Here is a 24,660-nt window from a genome sequence, read left to right on the forward strand (position 1 = left end):
TCATTTTGTTCCACTTTGATGCTTTCTAATCAGCCGACCTGTCCAGACCTGGGAACAAGTTCTACAATCACAGCGTTTCTCTGTGTCTGTGTAAAAACGTGACATGTTTGAGTTTTTACAACCTGCAATATTTTGTGCAGTTTTTGTGAGTTGTGAGTTCAAGTTGGTAGCTTAGACTGAAAATGAATTCTTTAGCTGGAAAAGGCCAAAATAAAATAAAATAAAGGTATGGAGGACTTGAACTTAGACTCCAAATTTGTGTCACTCTATACACAAGGGAAGGAAAGACACCACTGCTTTGTGTCTGAGCAAAGCGATTCCGAGTGTTTATTCATTTAAATCCCATTCAGGAAGTCAGTGATGTGTCATTGTTAGTGTAAACTTGATGACTAACACTGAGTTTATAAGGCTTTAGCGTGAATGGAGCCGAACCTTGATTTATGTATGGCTGACCACGACATGCCACCACTTAGCTGGTTGACTTGGTGAAGGTTTTGCTCACATAAAACTTAACTTTAAAAAAAAAATGGTGCTTTTTCTTCGTTGGCCTACTGTACTTTTCCACATTACAACTTTAGCCATAGCCCTATTCATAGAGTCCTTGACAATGATGTAGTGGTGGTCAAGTGAACTATGATTATTGGGTTATATTGTTGATAGTATAAGAACGGACGCTCTCTGCATGGAGATCTTGCAAATTGCACTTTTTGTTGTTCCAACTTTCCGGTTTGATTTTTTTTTTCATAAAGTTGGGATGATGCGGTTGTGAAAAATAGTATTGGCTATTTGAGTGTTGGTTTAATGTGAGTGTGACCCTGCGTGTCCTTTGCACAGTGACGGGAAAAAGACCAGTCCAAGCTCCAAAGAAAGCTATAATTCACCAAATATTACAAGCCAAAAAAACATTTGGTCATTGTGCGCACACATCCTACAATATGTAGTAACCACATTAATTGGGTTGTGTAATTGTTTGGCAAAGTATTGTGGGAAACGGCCCTGTCCAGTCACCTCAAACCACTTTTTTTACATGTTTGACCACAACAGGGCTGTCCAGAAGTCATGTGTTCTTGTACTTGTGTGTGCGTCTCCAAGGGCATTATAAAGGAAGTCGGTGTGGTGTCCTTCCTTTGCACCGCATGTCGGCTGTGGTCCGCCTGTGGTCCCTACGTTTGGCCCTACATTTAGAGCACAAAATACACCAGGGATCCTCGCTTTCACTGTTTCTGGACTTGTCTTTCAACGGTTTGCGCATATGTGTGTGTTTTTTAAGTGTACATGTGTTATACCACTACGTTGTACTCTATGCCCCTCGATATTTTAAGCTTTCCTGGCCCCGCGTCATAAGTGTGTGTGAGCTGTGCTTCCAGACTCTGGTTTTTTGATGACCAACGTGAGAGAAGTAGTACGGAGGGCTGGAGGAATGAACAAGAGAGGAAAGCAAGGCTCGTAATTGAAGGGTGCAGGGTAATACTTAAGGCCAAGGATGACTGTTTCAACGTGTTTGCATAACCTCCTTGAACTTAATATTTAGCCCCTCAGTCCTGCGGAGTGTAGGACATGACAAGACTGAGATACAGAATGATAGGCCAGGCAGGGTGATGCCATTATGTTACACAATTGAGTGGCTGCTCTCTTTGATTAGCCCGTGAAACAGGGAGGGGGGAGAGCACAGAGGAATGGGGAGAGGAGCCTCAGACACTTGTAATGACCTTCCTGTTTGGAAGCCTGTGATGTTCTCTGATAGAGGGTTATGTTAGTGCAGGAAAGGACACAACAATAAAGAGAACCTCCAATTTAAGTGACGCAATGCTCAAGGCGTCCTTCTGGCTTTTACAGGGAATTTTTTGTGAATAGCCTGGAATTCCTTGTTTTAGAGATTTTTGTGAAGGGCGCCTTTAACCCTTTATAGGGCAAATGACTATTTTTTGTAATTTCCGCACACTTTATATACTGTATGCCCTCCCTGCTGCACACCGGTAATCTAAAGAAGCATGAAGTCCTCATTCAGCCAATCAGAAGAGGTCACCCTACATCACAAATCCCACTACTGTGGCATTTGACCAATCAGCAAAGACCGGTCGCCCTCTCAAAAAGACCCAAGTCTGGCTTAATTCATGCTACTGTACATTTCTTTACATAACTTGAAAACTAACCATTGTAAGTTGATGATACGCACACACTTTATTGGTGAATAATTGTGCTATGTGATGATATATGTGTTGATTTTGGAGGACGTAGTGAAATAAGTAAATTTACAGCATAAAAAAGGCAGGCACCATATATGATCATACTTAAACCTCAAGTTAATTAGTTTTGTCCATATTTGGACATGCCCGTTGCACCTATTAGTCATACTTACAGTATTTTCTTGACAAAAGAACCAATAAACCTTAGGAGCAAAGTTTTTATGTTGCCAAAGGTTATTTTTCCTAAATTTTTAGGCAAACAATATTGGAGGTGACTGACCCCTCCCACCCCGGTATAATCATTCAAACATCAATACCACAAAACACAACGTCTCCTGAATACCAGCACCTCCTGAGAAATGAAAGAACTTTTTGTATATTTTATATATACACCGTTTGGGGGGCAATGAACTGTATATGGTAACTTCGTTTACAGTATTTTCATTTTTTTTTACCAGTTTAGGGCAAGGAACCAAATATCGCAACATCGCTCACATTGATTTCCCGCTTGATAATGAAGTAGTTTGAAAAATGTTACAACAGAAATAAACTTGAGTTATGTCCACCAATAACACTTTTAAGTTGAAATGATTTATTTCAAAGTATTTCAATGAGTGTCCTATAAAGGGTTAAGGTGATTTACGTAAGTCATTGCATGTATGGTTTTACATTAAGCCAGGACCAATGCAATTCACGGCATAAAAGTACGTATGTGAGTAAAATACAGCATTAAAAGATTCACTGCAGACCGTTTTCATTGTCAGCAGATGACCTTATGCACAATGGATAAAGGGACAACCTCCTTCTGTTACACAATGGGACAGAGAGACATTCACATTTTTTCCAATGGAGCGCATCAGTGCTCTTGTAATTATCTAATGCACAAAATGTGATTTGAACGCTTTCTATGAAATATGTTAACCCCTTCTGGACCACGAGCACAGAATAAAAGGGTCGTGAAATCCTTTCCTAATGAAAATACGGCCTTGCGATGGCTAAGTGAACTCGTTATCTTATCTTGTGCAGTCACATTGCCTTACTCGGTGCATGACCCCTACTGTAAATTTAGACTCTCACCTATAAACCACATTGTTCACCTTTTGATGTTGCACGGGAGGTTCAGTGACAGTGCTGCAGCCCGGTCAGACACATATGAATAGAGCGTAACTCATCTGTGTTTACTTTGAGGCCTTAAAGCTCTTGCTAACACTCATATATATGTGTGTATACTCTTCCATCCCCGCTCCCTCTCTAAGTGTGTTCTTATGGCCGTGTGACGAGGGCTGGTGTTAGTCTTTAGAAGAGCGCCTCACCTCTCCCACATGACAGGGGGCTTTAAACAGGCCAGCTGCTGTATTTGTGCGTGTGTGCTTGCCTCTACCTGATCCGCAAATGTCTGAGGTACAGTAACTGCCCCCCCTGTCTTGTGTCTTATGCCTTGGGGAGACACTGTCAGTCAGCTGCGTGGTGATGAAGACAGAGAACAAACCTCCCCTTTAGAAGAATAAAAAAAGAATGCTGGGTTTTGCTCTTGAAAGGGTCCCAGGAGCCTAAGGATCATGGCGTGTACCTCAGCGGGTGAGGCGGTGTAGGTGGGCCTCCAAAGATTGTGTTTTTCCAGCGCTGAGGTAAAACAGTGGAGAGTGAGCTGGGATAAGTGCACGCAGAAAGACATGCACACATGGACAAGACAGCTGTCAATCACTGTCATAGAGGATATCCCCAGGTTTGTTTATGCAGCACTTGTCCTAATTTATGTATTCTGTACCGTATTTTCCGGACTATAAGTCGCACTTTTGTTCTTAGTTTGGCTGGGGGTGCGACTTATACTCCAGTGCGACTTATATATCAAAATATATAATTCCCACAATGTTTGTTACTTTCACACTGACAGCTGCTAGAGGGCGCTTTAAGCGTGTGTACCAGTGTCTGCTACCCTTTTACCACTGAAGATTTAAAAATCGGTAATCAAGTAGCAGAAAGAAAGTGTGGAGTGAGAGAGAAAGTGTGAGAGACTGGCGAAAGCGGAGGTTTCTCTTACTGCAATGAGGAAAACAAAAAAAGCGAAAAGCTCGATGGCCACAGCGAGAGGAACAAGTTCACAAATGAGAGCTTGAACAACGTGCTGCCGAGAGAGGCTTGTCAATGGTGCAGTTACGCCTCCATGCCCAGGTAGTTGCTAAGGCTAGTGCGACTTATACTCTGAAGTGGCTTATATATGTTTTTTTCTTCTTCACTTTGCAGATTTTGGCTGGTGCGACATATATATGTTTTTTTCTTCATCATTTTGCATTTTTCGGCTTATACTGCGGAGCGACTTATAGTCCGGAAAATACGGTAATATGCGCAAGTATGAAATATGTTCCATTTTTACTGATTTGCTTCATTTTCTACAGACCTTTGCCTTATTTTCGTTTCATAATTAGGCGCAAGGGTGAGGCCAGGCTGGGTGTGAGGCAGAGGCGAGATCAGGTTTGGGTAAGGGAGAGCGGGGACGGCCGCAAGGGGGGAGTGCGCCAGGGGCGAGGGCCTTTATCGCCGCGCGCGGCTTTGATTACTTTAGCACTTAATTAGTCATAATGTTTTTGTTGTATAAAAAAGTCTGTGCTTTTAGTCATGAGAGTTTTTTTTACAAGGTATTGGGTTAGTTTTGAGAAATGATCTTGTTTGGCGACTAAACTTTTGGAAACCTTTGTTATTGTGAGAAAAGTTTCATGACAATCATCAATATTACTACAGATTTTAGATTGGAAAACAAAAGTTACATCATCTAAGTCCAAACCTCTGCAGGGCTATTTCAAAGACTTCAACTGTGACGAAACTTATTGATCCACAAGGGGAAATTGTGTTGTCACAGTCGCTCAATAATAGTCATCATACAAACCGGTTAACTGTTATACCACTAATAATAAGAATAAAAATGGCTAAATAGAATGATTTGTTAGAAAATAGGCAGTTTAGTTTTAATGACAATCACACTTTACATTTTGTTCTGGGTGATATTCTCTCTCTTGTACCTGGTCCCTCCCCTCTGCTCTGCCCCCTCTGCTCGCCGAGGAATGCAGCCGTGGCCTTCTGCTCCTGCTCATCTCCGGGAGCAGGCAGCTATCTCTCCTCGTCCCTGCTTCCACTCTAAACATTTGGCTAGCTTTGGCAGATTTGTTGATTTCTTTTGTCCAGTCGTATGTCCCCCCCCCCCGTCCCCCGACCCCACCCCCCGTTGCTGTAAAACCGATGCACACTATTTGAACTGGAGCCCCTCTCATACCTTGAGCGGTCAGAGGACGGTACCTTGACTGTGGGAGTGGGCCGCAGCACTGTAAGTGGGCTGTATATTTTATTAGTGAACTGAAAACACACACAAGCGGGATCAGTGCTGTTAGAGCCATCTGCTGTCCTGAAGTTTTCCTGGGAAGCAATTGGGCTCAAAAATGTAACGGTTGCCCCTGTCACATTGGATTATCATGTAATTTTGACATACAATAAGGTTTTAGAGAGGTGTGGGTAATGTGCGTTAATCTCTTGTTATGTAGATGTCGTGTTTCTTTTTTTTGTTAAAAAAAACAGGCGGCCCGAGATGATTCAATTTGGCCCACAACTTGTAGAGCACAAATTCCCGAGTATGTAAAAAGTAAGTCTCTGGCCCATTCCTGTGTGGAGTTGTGAATTTTTAAAGAAATAACCAGAATGCTCATGCCAGCCACTAGGGGCCAACTTCAATAAAAAAAGGAAAGAATTCCACACGTGTCCAGCAGAGGGCACTGACATAAGAAGAGATCAGGATATAAACAATACATTATAGCCATGTGGTAAATGGACAGTCTACCCCAGGGTGGCTGTGGCTACAATAGCAGCTTACCACCACCAAATGTGGAGTAAATGAATACTGACCACAGAAGAAACTTATGACACAGGCTTTTAAAGCACAATACAGCACAGTAAGCCATTTTTATTAGGCTACAAGTCTGTCAGGCTCCTCAATAGTATTTTCCCAATTAAAACATATTTTAATGGAGCTTTTGTTCACGGACCCCGGCAATACACTTCTGATATATTTGGGCCCCCAAGTGAAATTTACTTGGAGACCTCTGCCCTAGACCATAAATTATCTTAAAACCGGAACTGAACTAAGCAAGACATGGCAGTGTATTGGAGTGTACTGTGTACATTACAAATCAAGGCAAATTATTGTACAAAGGCAAAAGTACAAAAGAAAAATCAACAGTTGGTGCATACGAGTCGACATGTGGTTGCTTTATATTTTTTAAATCCACTTGTAGCTCACCCCCTGCAAAGTAGCCAAAGCATGCCTCCCTTAAAAATAAGTTTGGAGTTGAAACTCAGATTTACCATCAACTGGATTTAAAGTAAGCTTACTAAATGAAGCCAGAGCATGTGTTTTATGTTGGAAATAGACATTTTCCCCACCTCCTCAGTTGTAAATAACCCAGTGTTCCAGAGCCATAAATAATAGTGTCACTCAACCATGCCCCATTCTCATGTCCTCTGCTTGCTCTCACCACAAGCCTCTCGCAGGCCTCTGGCTCACTGCCGCACCTTCACTCACGTACAATCAACGCACAGCCATAAAACGTCACTGGAATGTTTCTACCGAGCTCGCCGCTTAATGTGGAAAGGCATGACTGCAAACTAGAGGACCCCAGTCATAATGGATGTTCTTGGGGCCACTATTAGTTGTTCTAGCAAAAGAAAATGCGTCGCAAATGCACAGGCCAACATGAAAGCCCCGAATGTTCGCATTGCGCTCATATGTACACCGCTCTGGGGGAGACTGTATGGATGGCTCCCCCGGGCATGACACGGACGCATCTGTTTCTGTCCTACTGACTCTCTGCACTCATAATTTCAAGTAAGTCATAACACAAATTATAAACACATATTCCTCAACCATGACGCCTTGGAATAACAACATGGAGTGCGTTGAGCTGATTTAAGGGAGGCTGGGACTCTTAAATCTCTACCTTTGCTCCATGCTCCCCTTCCTCCTCTGGCCGCTCTCTCCTCATGTTGCACAGGTGGCAGTAGCTTGTCAAACACATATTTTCTTCCTGTCTTTTTTCTTCATCTTCTGCCAGGCTGTTTCTCCTTACTTTTTTCCCCCCGTATAATTTCTTCCTTAAGCACTACTTGAGTTTATTTATTTCAGTTTAGATGCTACTTGACATTAACGCCGTGCCGGGAGGGAGCTCAAATACAGTGAGGCTGTAATTAAAAAACAATGACATGTGGTTGTTGTTTTTTTAATCTAAAAGAGTCTGAGCTACATATTGTTCTTTGTGAGCAGCTGCAACTTATTCAACTTGGTGCAATGCAATACAGTAGCTACACATTTTTTTGTTCACCTTTCCTAATTTCTTTGAGATTTGTTGCTATCATTTTTTTTTTTTTTTTTTAATATTACTATTTTTCGTCATCATATGTTGTACATTAACTGGACTGACTCAACCCCATTGTGTTTTGTTTATGTTTGCTACGCTCCAGCAAATGTTTAGGAAATGTATTTTTGTTCCACGCATTATACAGAATATAAAGTACACAGCTATAGGGCTGGTTCTGTTACTTTGTTCTTTAATTTCCATACTCCACACTCCATAACATATTCATATGATAAAAAAAAAAAGTAGCCAGGGGATGAATTGCAGCTCCTGATTCATCATCGTAAACTGTTTAAATGTTATGAATTGTTTTGGAATAGTTTCGGATATTGAATAAAGTTGTGCTGGAAAACGCACTGTTCTGATTCCAGTACGGTAAACCTTCTGCTGAAGTCTAAAGAGGTTGCTTTTGTCCGTGAACTCTTCAGATTTTGATCTCTCTGTTATCTGTTAGAAGACACAATTAAAAGCGGTAACAATCTCTCAAACCACGTCATTCTTGTCTTTCACATCCCTCTGCTCCCTCTCCTTCTCTCCCATCCACTCTTCCCCCTCTCATCTCCTCTGACCTTAACCCCCCCCTTCCCCTCCCGCGTGCGTTTCCCTCTCACCTCTCATCGCATGGTCATGTACTTTAGCCATCCATCTCCCACCTCTGTAGATCTGAATGTCTCAATATGTCCCAGGGACCATGAAGTCTCAATTGGAATCACATGTTGCAGCGAAGCGGAGAATTTCACCCCTTATAAATAAGATGTCAGTCCTGTCCGTACACCTCTGGGCTCGGGCTTGCATGCTTTGGACACGCATTCAACATCGCTTTATCTTGCTTTTATAATATACTTCACACATCTCATGGAACACAACTTTACTGAGCCTTTTGATACGGGAATTCCGCTTTGGGATTTATTTGTCAATGTATTGAGCATATCATATGACTGTTTAGTGCGTGGTGTCCAACTTTCATAAAGAGTAATGACAACTTTATCTCGTGAAATAATGCAACTTTTGCCCTTTGCAATTAGATGGGAAATGAAGATAATCCTTTGTTTTTCCAGGACGCTCCAAGTCAGTGTTAACAGGGAGTAGGAGAAAACCGGAGAAGGGGCGAAGCAAGCTTGTCCTTTTCGAGATCAGCCACTAGATACTGTCCAGTCATTTGTCTTAATAGCATCCTCAATAAGCATATCCTGAAGCTTAGGTTACACCGACGAGTAGATATTCGCTCAAATTCAACAGGATGAAATATGTGAATGACCGCAAGGTTCAAAAGACGTCAGCTAATGGTAATCAGCGAGCGGTGCAGTGCTGCGTGTCCTGATTGAGGATGCGGGAGACAAACTTTGCAAGGCTGCTCATCATAATAATGCCCCTTTTATTGTTTGAGGAAGACATCAGTCAACAGTGCAAGTTCATCATACCGCTCAGAAGCACCCACAGGGGTACAAGCTATCCACAGTACACTGCTGCTGTGTTTATTTCAGTGCTGGAAGTGATTTGCAATGAGGCATTTGGGCCTCAAAAACAGAATTTACAATCAGCAACAAAATCAGAGATGGGCCAAGTAGATTATTTGTGGAGCGCGAATCGTCCTTTACAGCTACACAAAATTATTAGTAGGCAAATCAAATCAATCTATGAAGCATAAATATAATAATGAATTACTTAAATTAAATGTGAAAAGTGTGGATAAAATACTTTCATTCAGCATACGCACAGCTAAATAAAACAGTGTCTTACATCTTCAGGAAGATCCAACATAAAAAAAGCACAGGCTCACAGAGTTTAGTCCTGACTCTGGGCACCGGGAACAGAAACTGAGTGCCCACGATGGTCATATGGCTCTAACATATCAAAGATGTGCTTTGGCGCTAGGCCTGTCACGATAACAAATTTGAAGTTCGATATATTGAGGCAGGAAAGTATCGCGATAAACGATATTATTGACTCTAATGATACTGGATGCTGTCATTTCTCTGGCATGAAAATGACATATCCTAAAATACCACACAAACGTTTACACAGAAAAAATCGGGGGGAAATGCTAATAAATGTGCAGACGATGAATATCGACCCGAAGTCGATATAGTAACTATCGGGAAAGCCCTATTTGGGGCTATGCCATATACCTGTTCACAAACAGAGCTGTTTGGAAGTTTATTACCAGTGCAACAATTGTGAAAAATGGAAATATTTGTTGATGACTTTCAGAATCGTATTTGCAGGTTGATATTGTTGGAAAGTTTGTTGCTTATTCTATGCATTGATTGTTTCAGTGGTAGTAATAGTACTATTATTGTAGATGTCATAGTAGTAATGGTTGCACAATTCACCACAACTGATTACAGTAAAAATTAGTGGTCTTAATTCTATCTACATGAGAAATAGGAGAAACCTTGTACTACTTTTGTTGTAGTAGTAGTAGTAGTAGTGGTATTCAGTTGTTGTAATATTTTTGAGGGAAAAAAATCACCTGTATCATGGAGAAGGTTAGAAAATTGTAGTGAGCACTTGCAGCTTATTTTTTAAGTCATACATTAAAAACATGCTTTCATCCAAATAAAGAACCACATTGTTTTCCATATTTATTCATAAATCCCATTTTTCCATGGCCCCATTTCCAATCCTGCCGCAAAAGCAGTACTGTAAAGCATTTGCGCTGGTACAAGTCCAAGCTGGAGGCCTGTGTGTGTCCATTACAGTCAGCGTTAAAAGAAATAACAGTGAAGGTGTGGGGAGACGTAAAGTGTCAGCCCAGTCCTGCTCTGTGATTAATGGTATGATTAGCTGCTACAATCTATGTCAACCGCACATGTACGCACGACCCAACGTATGCTCACACAAACACACACAGAGGCCTATTAATGGTCTTCAATGGGAGAATCCAGAGGCCAGATGCTGCGTGGAGATAATTGTACTAAAAACACGGAATGTGGAGTCCCAGTTCAGCTTGTTTATTTTTACAATTTGGTTATTTCTGCAGGGACTTAAATCATGGAATAAAAACACACTCTATTGCTGGTCAATTTTTAATTGAGTGTATTTGTAAAGCAACCCTCCCATTACTGCCTTTTCCTCTTTCCTTCACCTCACACAAACCAAAAGCTGCACTGTTGGCCTACAGTGTTGCACGCACAATTTTTGGTAACGCTTCATAAGGGGTGCTTGTTAAGCATTAATAAGGTATTAATAAGCATCATTAATACCATAGGCCATGAACAATATGCATGTGAACTCTTAATAAGTGGCTCATTATACAGTCATCAACTACCATGCTCATAGGCCATGAATAATATGCTTACTCTATTCCTAACCTTAACCCTTATGCTAACGCTAACCCTAATCCTGATCCTGATTCTGATCCCATCTTCAACCCTAACCCTAATCCTAGCAGTGGGGTTAGCACTCGTGCTTCACAGCAAGAAAGTCCGAGGTTCGATTACCACCTGGATGGGGCCTTTCTGTGTAGAGTTTGCATGTTTCCCCGTGTCTGCATCGGTTTCCTCTGGTTACTCTGGGCTCCCCATAACCAAAAACATGCACAATAGGTGAATCCTCCAGCCAGGTGATACCTTAACCCGTTAACAGATTACTAATGCTTATCACCTTGTTAGAATTTAACGAAGAAAAATGTAATATTAAGCAACACCCATTTTTTAAGTGCTGTTACCTTTTATTTTATTGGTTTAAATAAAACCCCATTTCTAAATGGTAATAAGAGTGCCATTATTCACTTCATGATACGGTTTTATTTACACATTATGTTACACGTTATGGTTTTTTGTCTAAAATAATGGTCAATAATAATAATAATTATCATTAGATCATTAAATATTTTGGTCAATGCATGATGTCATTCAAGACCAACCCAGTCATAGCTCTCTGACAGTGCTTATAAATACAACCAACCAGTGACATGGTTGTGGCTGTCGGGTGCTACCGGTGGATGTCGGTTGTTGACGGTGGTTGTCGGTTGCTGTTGGTGGATGTCGGTTGCTGTCGGTGGATGTCAGTTGTTGACGGTGGTTGTCAGTTGCTGACGGTGGTTGTCGGTTGCTGACGGTGGTTGTCGGTGGCTGTCGGTTGCTCTGTGTCACCGGCCACTTCTTGGCAAACCTCTTGGGTCTACTTCCTAAAATCCTGATAAGAGTAGTAGCTCTTATCTGTGTCATCTAACCACTCTCTTGACCACAGTGACTGCTGTTCACTAACACAGACGATGTCATATCCTCCTCAGCCCACTCCATTACAGTATTACATCCACATGAGTCATACTGAGGTACCGCTAATACCGCACTTACTACACCACTTCAAAGATGTCTGCCTCCTTTCTGCGGAGAGTCAGTCTGGGCATTCACAATGACATCTGTTTGTTTATGCAACGGCACACAGCTGTGGATGAGTGGGCTGTTTATCTGCGTCATTGTACTGTCCACCTGTCTGACTGACCTATAAGTGTATATAAATAGTAGTTCATATTCATTATTTCTTTTGCTAAAGACATCAGTCGGTCGAGTGCTTATTGGATTTAGGGTCACACCAGCTTGGCACATGTTTGACACAGAGACATAAGGTACTGTGCAAAAGCATTTGACAGTGTGGAAAATGCCAAAAGTGCAAATCTTAAAATTAATATAAGAAGAACCGTCATTGTTTGTCTGACTGTGACTCATTCATTCAGTATGGGATTTACAATTCTCCTTTTGTGATTTGGTGCTATGAGATAAAGTACATTTTTGCACTTAAGCTAATATTTTAAATACATATGTTTTTTGTTTTCATTCTTTCAGGCAACAGGCTCTACTGGCAGCCATCAGTGAGAAGGACGCCAACATCGCTCTTTTAGAGATATCTGCCTCAAATCGGAAAAAGGCCCAGGAAGAAGTATTGGCTCTGAAGAGGGAGAAAGACAGACTTATGCACCAGTTAAAACAACAGGTACATTCACAGTTATGGTTTTGATTTCATTGTTGACCGTCCCGTTTCAGCGGGGGTGCAAAAGGGTGTGTCGCAACTCACAACCATAGACTTATATTAGCAGACTGTCATCGCTCACTCCTCCCCATTTGCATTAACTACCCAAGTTGAGAGAGAATCCATGATAGCAGCTAGGTCTACTTCTACAGAGCTAGGATTTTAAGTGTTTTTTGACACGTGTAAAGTCCCCATTGGATTCTTTGTTGTAGTAAATCTTTTGGAGTTGCCCCTCGCCACTAGGGGGTGGTGTTGCAGCATTGTCAACCCCCCACCATGAAAACCAAAGAGAAGCACTTTCCTCACCCATTAATTCTAAAATGTTTGCATCCTCAGCTTAAGTTGCATCGCAATGTAATTTGAATACAAGGATCTCTATTTTGCACCTTGTTACGCTGATGTACCCTCAGTCAAATCCGTCTAATTGTTGACAGTGTGATCAATAAGAAGTAAACTATTCTGCCCTTCAGCCAGGTTCACTGTATCCTGGCCTTGTGGTTAACATTTAGTGGTATTATACATCGAAGCAAGCACAACAAATTCAAACCTGCTGCAGAACAAAAGGGAAGTCTTGTGTGCATTAGAGCAGCCTCTTGGGCAGACTTTTGAACTTGCAAACCAGAAACAGATAGGGGTTAATAATTTGTGCTAATAAACAGAATAGACCTCTCCACCTCAAACCGCATTCGCTGCAATCAGTCGTCATCTCAAAACCAGTCAATAGGAAGCTGCTATGCTAAACGCTAACCCAGGAAAACAGATGTGAAGCTAAACACGTGATGCAGTGAGACCTGTTTAGTGAGGTTGGTATGATGGGTGAGTCAGGCGCGTACTTTCCTGTCTACCATCTCCCGGTCAATATCCAAATACACATACCACATATCCCATGATGCATTGCTTCTCACTGTGACCCCAGTCGGATGAAAGTATGCGGGTTATTAGGACCACATCAGTGACTGAGCGAACCTGAACGCTAACGATAATGAGCCACAGCGGGACGTCTGCGTATATCGTCTCCTGAGTCACACAGGGGGGCTTCTGGGAAAACGTATTTTTAAAAGTCAAACAGATGCGTACGCTGGGTGTGCGGTTGGAAGTGCGAAGCTATGTTTGTTCGCGTCTCGTAAACTGTAAACAGGTCCTGAGGGGGTGCCATTCCATTCGAGGAAAACCTATTATCTGTTTATCGCCAGTTGGTGCGTCATTTTTTCCCGTTTGGGTGAAGCAAGAGTTTCAGTCCACCTGATGATGTGACGAGCTCTAATTTGCAAAAGGGCCAACCAGCCTACGGGCCTGGAGCACAGAGGAAAGATTGGAAGACACAAAAGAGAGCAGAGAGAGGTTGGCACATGGGAGGAGCTAGCAGCATAAAGGTTGCTAATTTTCTCATACCAGCGCTTCTTAAAAAGTATTAGGGCGCCATGCACTAAAATAATATCACACCGTACCATGGTGTGCTTCTTTCTTGAAGGACCACCTACCATTACAGGCTTTTTTATGTGTGAGAAGTTCTAATCTATTAAAGTTACAGACTTAAAAGTACTTCTAAGTCCTCTCTATGGGGGTTATATTCCCACTCTACTGACCCATTGACACACATACCAGATTTGGGTTCTCTTTTAAGCTCCCCAGCAGCCAATGGGACAAGGACGTTGACCAGGAAATGCCAAAAAATTATGGGAGTCAGAGTCTCTGAGGAGAAAGCTGATCTGTGGACAACCGATAGATTTACAGATAGCGGTGCCCCGTCTGACCTCTGCATCCCGCTGCTGGATAGTCTTGTGTGTGTAATGCTGCTGCTTGTAGAGAAACACTGTGCTACCTTCTTTGACTCTTTTCATCCCCCATAGACAAACACATAAAGCTTTTTTGCCACACACACACATCAAAATTAGTGTTTAGACATCAAAACAGTTAGAAGAAAGTATGTGTGCTCTTTGGGGAGTTCTGCGAGTCGTCCCATCCAGGTGATGAATGACTTCACTTTGAAGCTACTTGTACTCCTCAACGACTGAACCTCCCTCCCATGCACTTTTAGCGGTAATTTTAACCTTATTTGTATTCAAATTTTCTTGAGGAAGAATGAAGATGCACTATGACCAAATACATACGTTTGTATATAAAGGTACACTATTTAACTCCAGATTCTCCTTCCAGTCGTCCGTGGCCTTATGTGTTAACAGAGTGTCACCATAATCAGGACAGACCTGTGATTTAGCGCTGGTTTGGACAGTAAATTTGTGAAGCAGCTGCACACTCTGCCGTGGGAGCATCGGCGCTGTGTTTACATCCGCAGCTGCACTTTGATACACACAGACGCACACAATGCACCGTCGTAAAATACAGGACGAATCTGTTATGGCCATAAATGTCAGGGAAGAACTCGTCTTCTTTGGTCTCCTGCGCTGTCCACTTCCACCTGTGTCTACAAGCAGGTCGTCTGTCCACCATGTTTACTCTGCGCAGCCTGTAATTAGGTCTAGTTAAACACATTCGTACCAGGGCTGGCTTTTTATTGCGCTGTTTACTGGCAGCACATGTTCTTACAAAATAATAATTCTTCTAAAACACACAGCATACCGACATCTTTTCACTAAGCCATCAATAACAATCTGTAAAACGAAATCCCACTCGTAAAAACAGACGTAAAAATTATATTTGCCTAAAAAGGTGCTAAGATTGCTATAACCAGGGTGATTTCCTGCCTACTATCTTCTGTCCCATATCCAAATGCACATACTGTTGCACTCCCAGTCCCTGAATTATACTGGTTCTCTCATTATAATCCAAGGTCGATGAAGTTGCTATGTAGGGTATTTGAATTTAGTATCTCATCAAACCAAGCACTTTCAAAATTGTTGTACTCTAGTAATTTACAATGTTTGATACTAGTATGGATAAATTTACAACTACATGTAGGTGTGCGCTTGTCCACACTCCAACCTCAAGTGTTCTGTTTGTGTCAGTCTGTCAATCATATATGTCTATCATCATAGAGTCAGAACTATATTCAGGTGAGTTGATACATTCGCATCTTGGTTATCATATTCAACCCTATAAAAAAGTAACCTCTGCTTGTAAAGTGTCTTTACATTGGTCTATAGCATTTCCTACATAGCAATGCAATGGACTCATCCTTACCTGCACCACCTGTGCATAATAGTAATTGTCTTGGCTTCAATGACAGGTGTCATACTGTGTAAGTGTTGCACTGAAACAGGCCCCACCCTGTCACACCTGCTAGTGTCAACACCTTCAACACCTGAGGTCATAAAGGGCAATAGACTTCAGCCTTTACTGCTGTCGTTGTCTGCTCTCTGTCTAGGCCCTCCTCTATTACCTGTGCCTAATTTCAGCCTGTGTGTGCACTTTCCTCCTGCTGCTTCTCACCTTATCTGCAGCTCTTCTTCAATTACAGCGGATGGATCACCTCTTTAGTGCAATAGCGACATCCTTTCCTGTGATCCCGCCTGGCTCATTTCCTAAGTCATTATAGGTCAGAGTTTCTTATCTAAGCACCAATGGCTTCAGGGTGCTGATGATTATGTCCTGTCTTTCATCACAATGACTTTCTGCTTTAGCTGCACTCAGACGAATAATAATAAAGTGCTGTTACTTCTGATAATCAGTTACTCAGAAATATTACTTAGAAACTTTCATGTAGACATGAGTTGACTTATGCAAATGAATAATGAACAAGAGCGCTACTACTGATGCCTTAAAGCAAATGTATGTATCTGCACAACTACCTACTTCTCCATCTTGGTAATCCTTGTCAAGTTTGTGGTTCAAGATCTGAAGATCGGTCCCTTGACAAAGCACCCATGATCACCCACTGCTCTTGTGGACATGTCCAGTGGCACTGGGACAAGTATGGGTCAAATGCAGAGGACAAATGGGGACCAATAAAGTATACAAACTAAACAAACAAACAAACTGTTTTTTATTCATCGTAGAAATACATTTTGGGTAATAGTAAATCGTTTCTGAACCCATTTTTCCACATACTGTCTGGTCTCTCCTCCACCATCCTCAGGAGAGGCATCTGTATGAAGGGAATAAAGTTGAAGCCGTCATTGCTTCTGCACCCACTCTGTCAGTCCCTCTGACAGCTGGCCTCTATGGTTTATGGATGATTGGTGATGTTCGGCTTTTATCTCACTAAAAGGCACTGAAGCAGGCAGTTTGACAGGTCACTCCCAGAAAAATAGGAACACACACAAACAATTCCACAGATAGAAGTAATCAGCAACATCTACAACAAATGCTACTGAACATCTGGGCCAAAACGCCTGTGGCCTTACACTTGAAATTCACTGTGTTTTAATTGAATTAGATGATGATGGGCATTATGGATCAAATTTGACAGACTTATGATTTTCTCATCTGTCAGTTTGACTGACTCAGTTTATAAGCTGTCAGAAGTTGTTAGCGGCACTGTTTTTTATCATTGCTTATATCTTTCAACACACTCCACGTTCATCCAAAAACCTAAATGCATAATCGCTGTAAGATGCCACAAACATGTTGATGAAACAAAAAGTCAGTGTGCAAAGTATGAATAGCTCAGTGTGATGATGTTTTAAGCAGACTCCTGTAATGGTTTGAAAATTGAAAATTATGGCTGTAATTTATTTTCGATCAATCAGTCAATCTTAGTAAATTTGCAGTGATGCCATACTCTTTCCATTCCCGGAGGGTGTATTAACTGTACTCCGAGAGATGTTTAAAGCTTTGGAAATCTTTTTAGAAATTAGAAATTAGAACAGGGAGCTTCTGGTATCCAGCAAAAAGACATTGCTCATAGAAGGAGGAAATACAATATGCAGAAAAAGATCGGGTCCAGGCACTCATAATTCGCAAAAAAGAAAAACAAGCTTTATTTTTGGGATCGAAACATAAAAAAAGCACACCAACGCGTGTCAGCTTGCGAGCAACACTTGATCAAATAAATCCTGATTTCATTTTGTTGCTCAAAAATTAATTAATTAATCTGATGTATGAAATACAGTATATACAGTATATTTTCACAACTACTAAATAGATCAGTATTTGGTGTTGCACCATTGTGAGGGCTTTTGAGATTTCAAAAGATAGAATCCTTTGTTTGAAATCCTTTGTTAATTGCTATGGCAACGGACCACATTTTTTATCATATGGGACCCTTGGATATCTTGTTTTGTGTAACTTTGTATTGATATGTTCTGTATTCTTTTGTTGTGTTTTTCAGACACAAAACAGAATGAAACTCATCTCAGACAACTACGAAGAGGAGCCTTTGCACCCGCAGCACCACCCGCACCACTCCCACCACTTGCACACGGCAAACATGCACCACCGAAGTCTGCCACGAGGGCCGCTGCACGCCAACCACAGGCCTCACATAGACCAGGTCAAGACTCAACTCACTTTGTCTTCATGCACATGCACACTAAGTGCGAGAAGTCCACTTCACTTGGAATTGCACCTTTAAAGTCTGAAAATTCGGACTGAATCGCTGAAGGTTTGGTCAGAGCTCCTAACGAGGTGGGACAGCACAGCGGCAAACAGAACTGCACAAATTATCCTTTATCCTTTTGTTGCTACTTGAGAACAGGGATGATCGGATACAACACCTATGAGCTGGACTTATAGCTGGATAAGGTGTGCAGTTCTGTTTGCTGCTGTCCCACCTCGTGTCTAGCTCTGACTCTTTTAAGTTTGCACTCTATTCCAGGCTTTTGATCCATAAATCCAACATGGATCCAAAACACACCTTTTGTAACGGCATAGCATGGCATGCGGATATATCACTTTGAAGCCTGATCTTGTTTACATAGTTTGCCACTTCGCTGCCTCTGCAATCTCGCATTCATTCCTTCCATCAGTCATTTGTGGTCGCACTCAACAGCTCTCAAAACCCCCTTTCTCTGTCTCCTCTCCATCGGCCCTATGACTTCCTGCCAAGTGCAGGTTATTCATATCATTTAGATAAGGGCCCTGAAGCTACGAGCTGCCAAATGAGTGTTTTTGATAGATGGCGCTGGTGTGTGAGATTAGTTTATGTATCACTCACCTTTTTCGCTGTCTATATAATATCCAGACTGGCCCCAGGATAGACTTAATGTGTGTGTTTGAAGACAGTTAAAGGGGGGGGGGGGACTGTTGTTGTTATCAGTTGCATAAAGTGTGTTGCAGGTGTAGAGATAGAGATAGACATTTGAGGCTATGTTGATACTTGGATGAAGCCACTGAAATGGAAAACAGTCTTCAAAGAATGTCAGAGATGATTTCGCTCTTTCCATTAGCTGATAAAGGCATCTCCATATATAAATGTAACATAGACTCATCCCAGAGCTATTGTTGTGAGAGCACTTAACTCAGGGAGATTCCAGGTCTATAAAGATGAAAAATGTTTGTCTATTGCAATCTTTCTGTGTGTTTTAACCATTAACCGGCTATGCATCTGTGTGTATGGGAGTGTAACAACAAGAAACACCTGGGGATTTCCACCTGCCTGCATGCCAAGCTCTCTCGCTGATACATACAGTATTTCTAAGACTTAATTAACAAATCAGCAACCTTTTGTCAGAATTGAAGCCAAACATGCAGTGGGGATCCCCTTTTGTATTTTAAAAATACACTGGCACTGAAACCTGCTCAGTGCATCACAGAATACCCTAAAGGTGGAACAAGTACTGCTGCTTAAAAGTAGTAGTAGTAGTTCTGTAAGTTCAAGCATCATACCTCTTTTGGGTCAAAATAACGACCCAAATCAAATGAAATGAATGGGTTGTATAGATGTAGAGCATGTCTCATCTGCTGTATCTTATGGCCTTTTATTGCAGAAATCAATCTGAATGGACTAGTGAAGATACCCATCGTAAATTACAATTACTGCAACTGATACTGAGGAACCAGAAACACATGGAGAACAGTTAAAGCTACAATTTTGCCTTGTTGGGAAAGTTTATAGGAAAAAAGTCTTATTCAAAACAGTTAACTTTGTCTTGTAAACTTTTGGGGAATTGATGAGATGTGCCATGCAGTAAGCGATTATTTCATTCAGTAACAATTGGTTCAAACCTTGTACTAAAACCACATGGCAAAACCAACAATTGCTGTGTTTTTGACAAAGGTCAGTCCATCACTTAGCGGCTGTTCCTCATATATGACCTTTAACCTTTAGAGGAAGTTCTTGAGAGATCACAGCCGTGTGCTTAGGTGAAAATGTCTGTCTTTTGCTCTTAATTATTGACCGATCACTTCGTTGTTCACAGTCATCAAACAATTAAGTATATGGTCAAAATGCTGTTATCTATTTTTGCGTTTAACAGATTATTTTAGTATGTTTTCTAGTACTGTAGCCTTTTTCTATCCTGGCCAAATGAAACTCACACAGAGGACTGAGAAACAGTGTAGGCTCCGCACAATCAACTAGCAAAGCAATAACCACTATTAATAGAGCTGAAGAGGTGAGAGAAGCTATACATTTCCTTCTGAATGATATGGGGTATTTGAAAGGGATGGGGGGGCAATAATTAATAAATAATTCTATTATGCTTTTCACAAGCACGAGTCCCGCATTGGGCTTTACACGGGTAGGTTGGCCCACAAATAAAGCATTTACTTACTTACCGTATTTTCCAGACTGTAAGTTGCACTGTTTTTCATAGTTTGGCTTGGGGTGCGACTTATACGCAGGTGTGACTTATACATCAAAATATATAATTTCACATGTTTGTTATTTTAACACTGACAGCTGCTAGGGGGGCGCTCTAGGCTTGTGTACCAGTATCTGCTACTCCTGAAGATTTAAATAACGGTCATCGAGCAGCAGAAAGAAAGTTTGGTGCGAGCGAGAAACTTGTGAGGAACTTGCAAAAAGCGAAGGTTACTCTTACTGCAATGAAGAAGAGAAAAAAAACTTAGCGCAGGCTAAAAGCTAGATGGCCACAGCTAGAGGACCGAGTTCGCGTGAGTATTTGAACAACGTGCTGCCGGGAGAGGCTTGTAAATAGTTACGTCTCCATGACAGTTGCCAAGGCTTACTTACTGCCAGAACAATTATTAATGTACTCCATACTCAATGGTGGTAAGCTTTGTAGCCACCGGTGCCCTGAGGTTGACTGGTCCGATCTGCACCATCGGACCCTCTAATCACTCACTCACACACACCACATTCACGCAGAGAGTCTTCGGCATTTGAGTGGCACATTACAAATAAGCATCCGTGATTTCATCGCCCCAGGAACAGAAAGTTGGGGCCGTGGTGGCTGGCCAGGCTACTATATTCCTGTGACTATGCCTCTAATGTTTCCTTTGTCTTGATTCAACTACACCCACACCAGATAGTTTTCAGCGTAAGTGGAAGAAACTTGTAGCACTCATCATCAAACGATAATCTGATTCTGTATTTTTGTGTGTGTGTGATTTCCCGAAGCTGCACACACTCTCTGTCCACAGTTTATGTGAAGTAGCACTTGTTATTGAGCCTGTATGTGGTCGACCTAGCAGAATGAATGGCTTTAGGTCGAGCTTTGTTTACCAGTCCTGTCAGATCCATTCAGCTACATGTAAGCATTTAGTATCTAGAATGTTTTAGTGAAAGGGCATTATATCGATAGCTTAGCGAGTCCAGGTGTAGCATACAGAGTTTACCGGTCCTGTCAAAACCACTCAGTCGAGCCAAAGAAAGGACTGGACTGGAGCTTTTTCTGTAACATTAGCAACTCCGACTTTGTGTAAGTCGAGTTTAGCATTACACAGGCTACAGTCAGCTGCCAGCTCACGCTAACAATCGTAATGTATGTGTCTGGGTGAATTAGGCGTCCTATTAGCAACACGTTTTCTGCACAGTTTCAACCTTTAGAAAATCCCTTGCGTGTTAAGTTATTGGTTTGTAACAATGAAACCATTTCCACCAGAAAGCATTTCTTATGATATCATGTCTAAAGCCTTTCTGACGGAGGAATATACTTGATTGTTTTGATAGAAGCCAGGAGAGGTGGGCCAGGACTAGGAGACGACACGAGAGCTGGGTCAGAAGATTAACAATTGATACAGGCATATATCCAAATGGAGGAACATGTATATAAAAGACAACACAAATGTAAAGCAATATGACTTTGATTTATTTTATTTGGATAGCTTTTACTGATATGTTCCAAAATCAACCTCTGACTAAACAACAGATAAATGCTGATAACTGGAATCGCCCACAGATAAATCGTAATTGAGTATAATTATTTGCACAGTCCTTCGTTATTACCATAGAATATGAGCCATAATTCCTTGTCTCTGTTTTCTCTAACAGGATGATGAAGAGGGGATTTGGGCATGACAACCGCCTCCAGTGCACCTTTCACAGTAAGTCGTGGATATTTTCCTATATTATAAATACACTCAACTGAAACAGCACATTTGTTCTTTGCGTTTTAATGACCTTTCTACTCAGTGACTTTCTATTGTGGGCTCTGGTGCACTTTAGTTGGAAACATTGATGGCACCACAATAACCACAGAATTACCCCATTCTAAGTGAAGCGACTGTAATAAGACCTACTCTACTTCCTTTTGCATATGAATTTTTAGTTGACTTAAGAGCCCCACAGTTAGGTTTTATGGCTGTTTCTGTATGGGGCTTATTGGCAGACTGCGTGTCCATATAGTCTTTAGGCTATGCTGTGCTCTCCTCGACCTATACATACTTAGCAGCCTAAAAAGCATGTTTCGGGGCCCTGTGGTGATAAAAACGACAGAGTGAGGAAAGCCAGAGATGAACTAGTCTGTCTGTCCATGCCCCGCTTTTTCAGCAGTAAACTTTTAGCACTCCACCACCCCACTCTGGTGCCAGTGTGTGGGGCACTTTATTACAATAGAACACAGAACAGTCAAGATTTTTTTAAGCTGCAAGCTTAAAATGCATAAAATCAAGAATGTGCGGTCATAAAGGATAATACCTGTTTTGGGAGTTTATATTGAGCCCCCCATTGGCTTTCAGGATGCTTTTGAATGTACACAGGCACATATAGTCTGTGCAATAGCCTTAAGCTAGTGGTCTCAAAATGTGGTAGGGGTAGCAGTAGTGGTAAACAGGCATCTTCTTCCGGTTCTTTGAGGACTATAGTCGCGTGTTGTATTACTATTTTTGATTCATGATTTAAAATTAGACACATGCTCAGGGGATTAGTCTTGGTTTAGACCTTTGTTCATGTTTGGACAATTATCAGTTATTTAGTATGGTAAATTTGGTAATACAAACATATAATTTGGTCTGCTCTTGCCCATGGTATTGTGGTTTGATAACCACCGCCTTAAGTCTAAACAGTGGCAGGAGATTAAAAAAAAAAATCAGAAATGGGAGACAGTGAATGTGAGCTTATGCACGTAAATTGTGAAGGCAGAGAGTTAAAGCAGTCAGCATCGCACTAATAGTTTCCAACGCATCTCATTCCTTGCCTTCAGTAATCCACAGGTGGACCATCACAAACAGATTCTCCCTCTAACCTCAATGACTTAGTAAGTTGTGCACTACGGCCTCATGCAGCTTTTCGGATTAGTAGTCTATATACAATTTTGTAAGCAAATATTTTGCCTTTCTGCAGAAAGTACACCAATTTGTACATATGTAGCCATAATTTTAGAACGTAAAAGAGCATTTGAGAGCACTGAAGTGGCCCACATATAGTAGTCTCTAATCCAGACCATGTGTGCAGAGAATGTGGCAGTGTCAGGATTCACCGTAATGAAACAGACCACACTGCCCCCTTTCTCTGACTCTCTCTTTCCACTTCCACATAGTTTTTTTTTCTTCCGACTCCTCATTAATGTATACTCCTTCAAGGTAGTTGGACCAATGACTAGTCTACTGGCCCACTATCTCCAATCAGATATGGCGACCGCACGTGTGTGTATCCGTCCTCTTGTATTAGTGCGTCTTATCCAGATCTAATAGAATAAGCCTGGGACATTAGCCTTTAGCACAAAGTGGTGTTGTGGCTCGCCATATCAGCTCTGCTCATCTATCCACCGATGTTATTCTGGCGGTGCAAAACGTTAGCGCGGCTAGCCATTTATTAGCCATCTGCTATGGGGTAACAGATGGGAGCCATTTAGCAGTGTGCAGCTACAGCGCAATAAGGCCTGACCTAATCCTTATATCCTGTCCCTGAAAGAGCTCCACTAATATGAACAAACAGAGATGACAGTGCAGATAGACAAATAGTCCGGGATCGCTGTCTGCGTGTGATTCTGTCGCGACCTCTTCCTATTGGTGAACTCAGCAGTTCCATAGAGCTCTGCAGAGGATAGAGCACCCCCTAGCTAACATTGTGTCACTGAATGAACTTATTACTCTACTATGTATTGAGTATTTCATTTAGAGTAGTTTTACCAGTCGTTTCTAATGTGTGAAACTAGTGTCAAATGATTCCCAGTGCTGCTGTTCCTCAGGAGTATCGGGGAGTGGCACCTCCAGACGCCAGTGACACCGGTGTTTCCCCGGATGTGTAGCTCCATGTTAAGGGCTAAGGTTAGGGGTTTAAGTGATAGTCTGTAAGTTTGCAAAGTGAGAAGAGATAGAGTGAGATTTAAGTTAACAATCTACGTAAACAATGTTATTTAACACTATCTCTCTTTAACCACAAAGCCCTTCTTAGTTTGCAAAATGAGGAGAGCAAGATACAATTTCAAAACATAAACTTTCAAGCTCTTCCCCCTCCTCTCCTGATTGGACCTGACAGGCCGGTTCACAGGAAAAGCTCGTCTCATTGGTCAAAACTTCCAGACTATCACTTTAAGGGTCGTGATCGGAGGCTTGATGTCGGAACCTTGGGCTGGGTTAAAGTTAAGGTTAGGATCTAAATGTGGGATTGGAAGCGTCTTTGTGTGCGTGGGGAACAGCAGCACTTGGAGTGGAGTTTGGAAGGACTGATGTTCCCAGAAACAGAGGTGGGAGGACAAGTCCGGTACCGGGGAACATAGGTTTTGTTACCGTCATAAACTGACTTAAGTCCATCTGGCTAAATTGTATTTATGAATTAAAACAAAGACAAGAATTTCCCTTCATCTTTTGCTGTTTGTTCCTGTTATTTGCTGCGTCTTGAGCTTGCAACTACACTGACA

At 41.7% G+C, this 24,660-nt stretch overlaps 1 protein-coding gene across 1 annotated transcript in view; it reads left to right on the forward strand.

Moving 5' to 3' along the window:
* Positions 1-24,660, forward strand: part of LOC306964989 (ERC protein 2) — a 138,651-nt gene that overhangs the window by 77,668 nt on the left and 36,323 nt on the right. Inside the window, exons 15-17 of the mRNA XM_079559176.1 lie at positions 12,373-12,520; positions 17,787-17,948; positions 21,852-21,904. Coding sequence (XP_079415302.1) covers positions 12,373-12,520; positions 17,787-17,948; positions 21,852-21,878 — 337 coding nt within the window. The 3' untranslated portion in view covers positions 21,879-21,904. The remainder of the gene's footprint in view (positions 1-12,372; positions 12,521-17,786; positions 17,949-21,851; positions 21,905-24,660) is intronic.

Source organism: Gobius niger, assembly GCF_951799975.1.
Source record: "Gobius niger genome assembly, chromosome: 6".
In the NCBI taxonomy this organism is placed as follows: domain Eukaryota; kingdom Metazoa; phylum Chordata; class Actinopteri; order Gobiiformes; family Gobiidae; genus Gobius; species Gobius niger.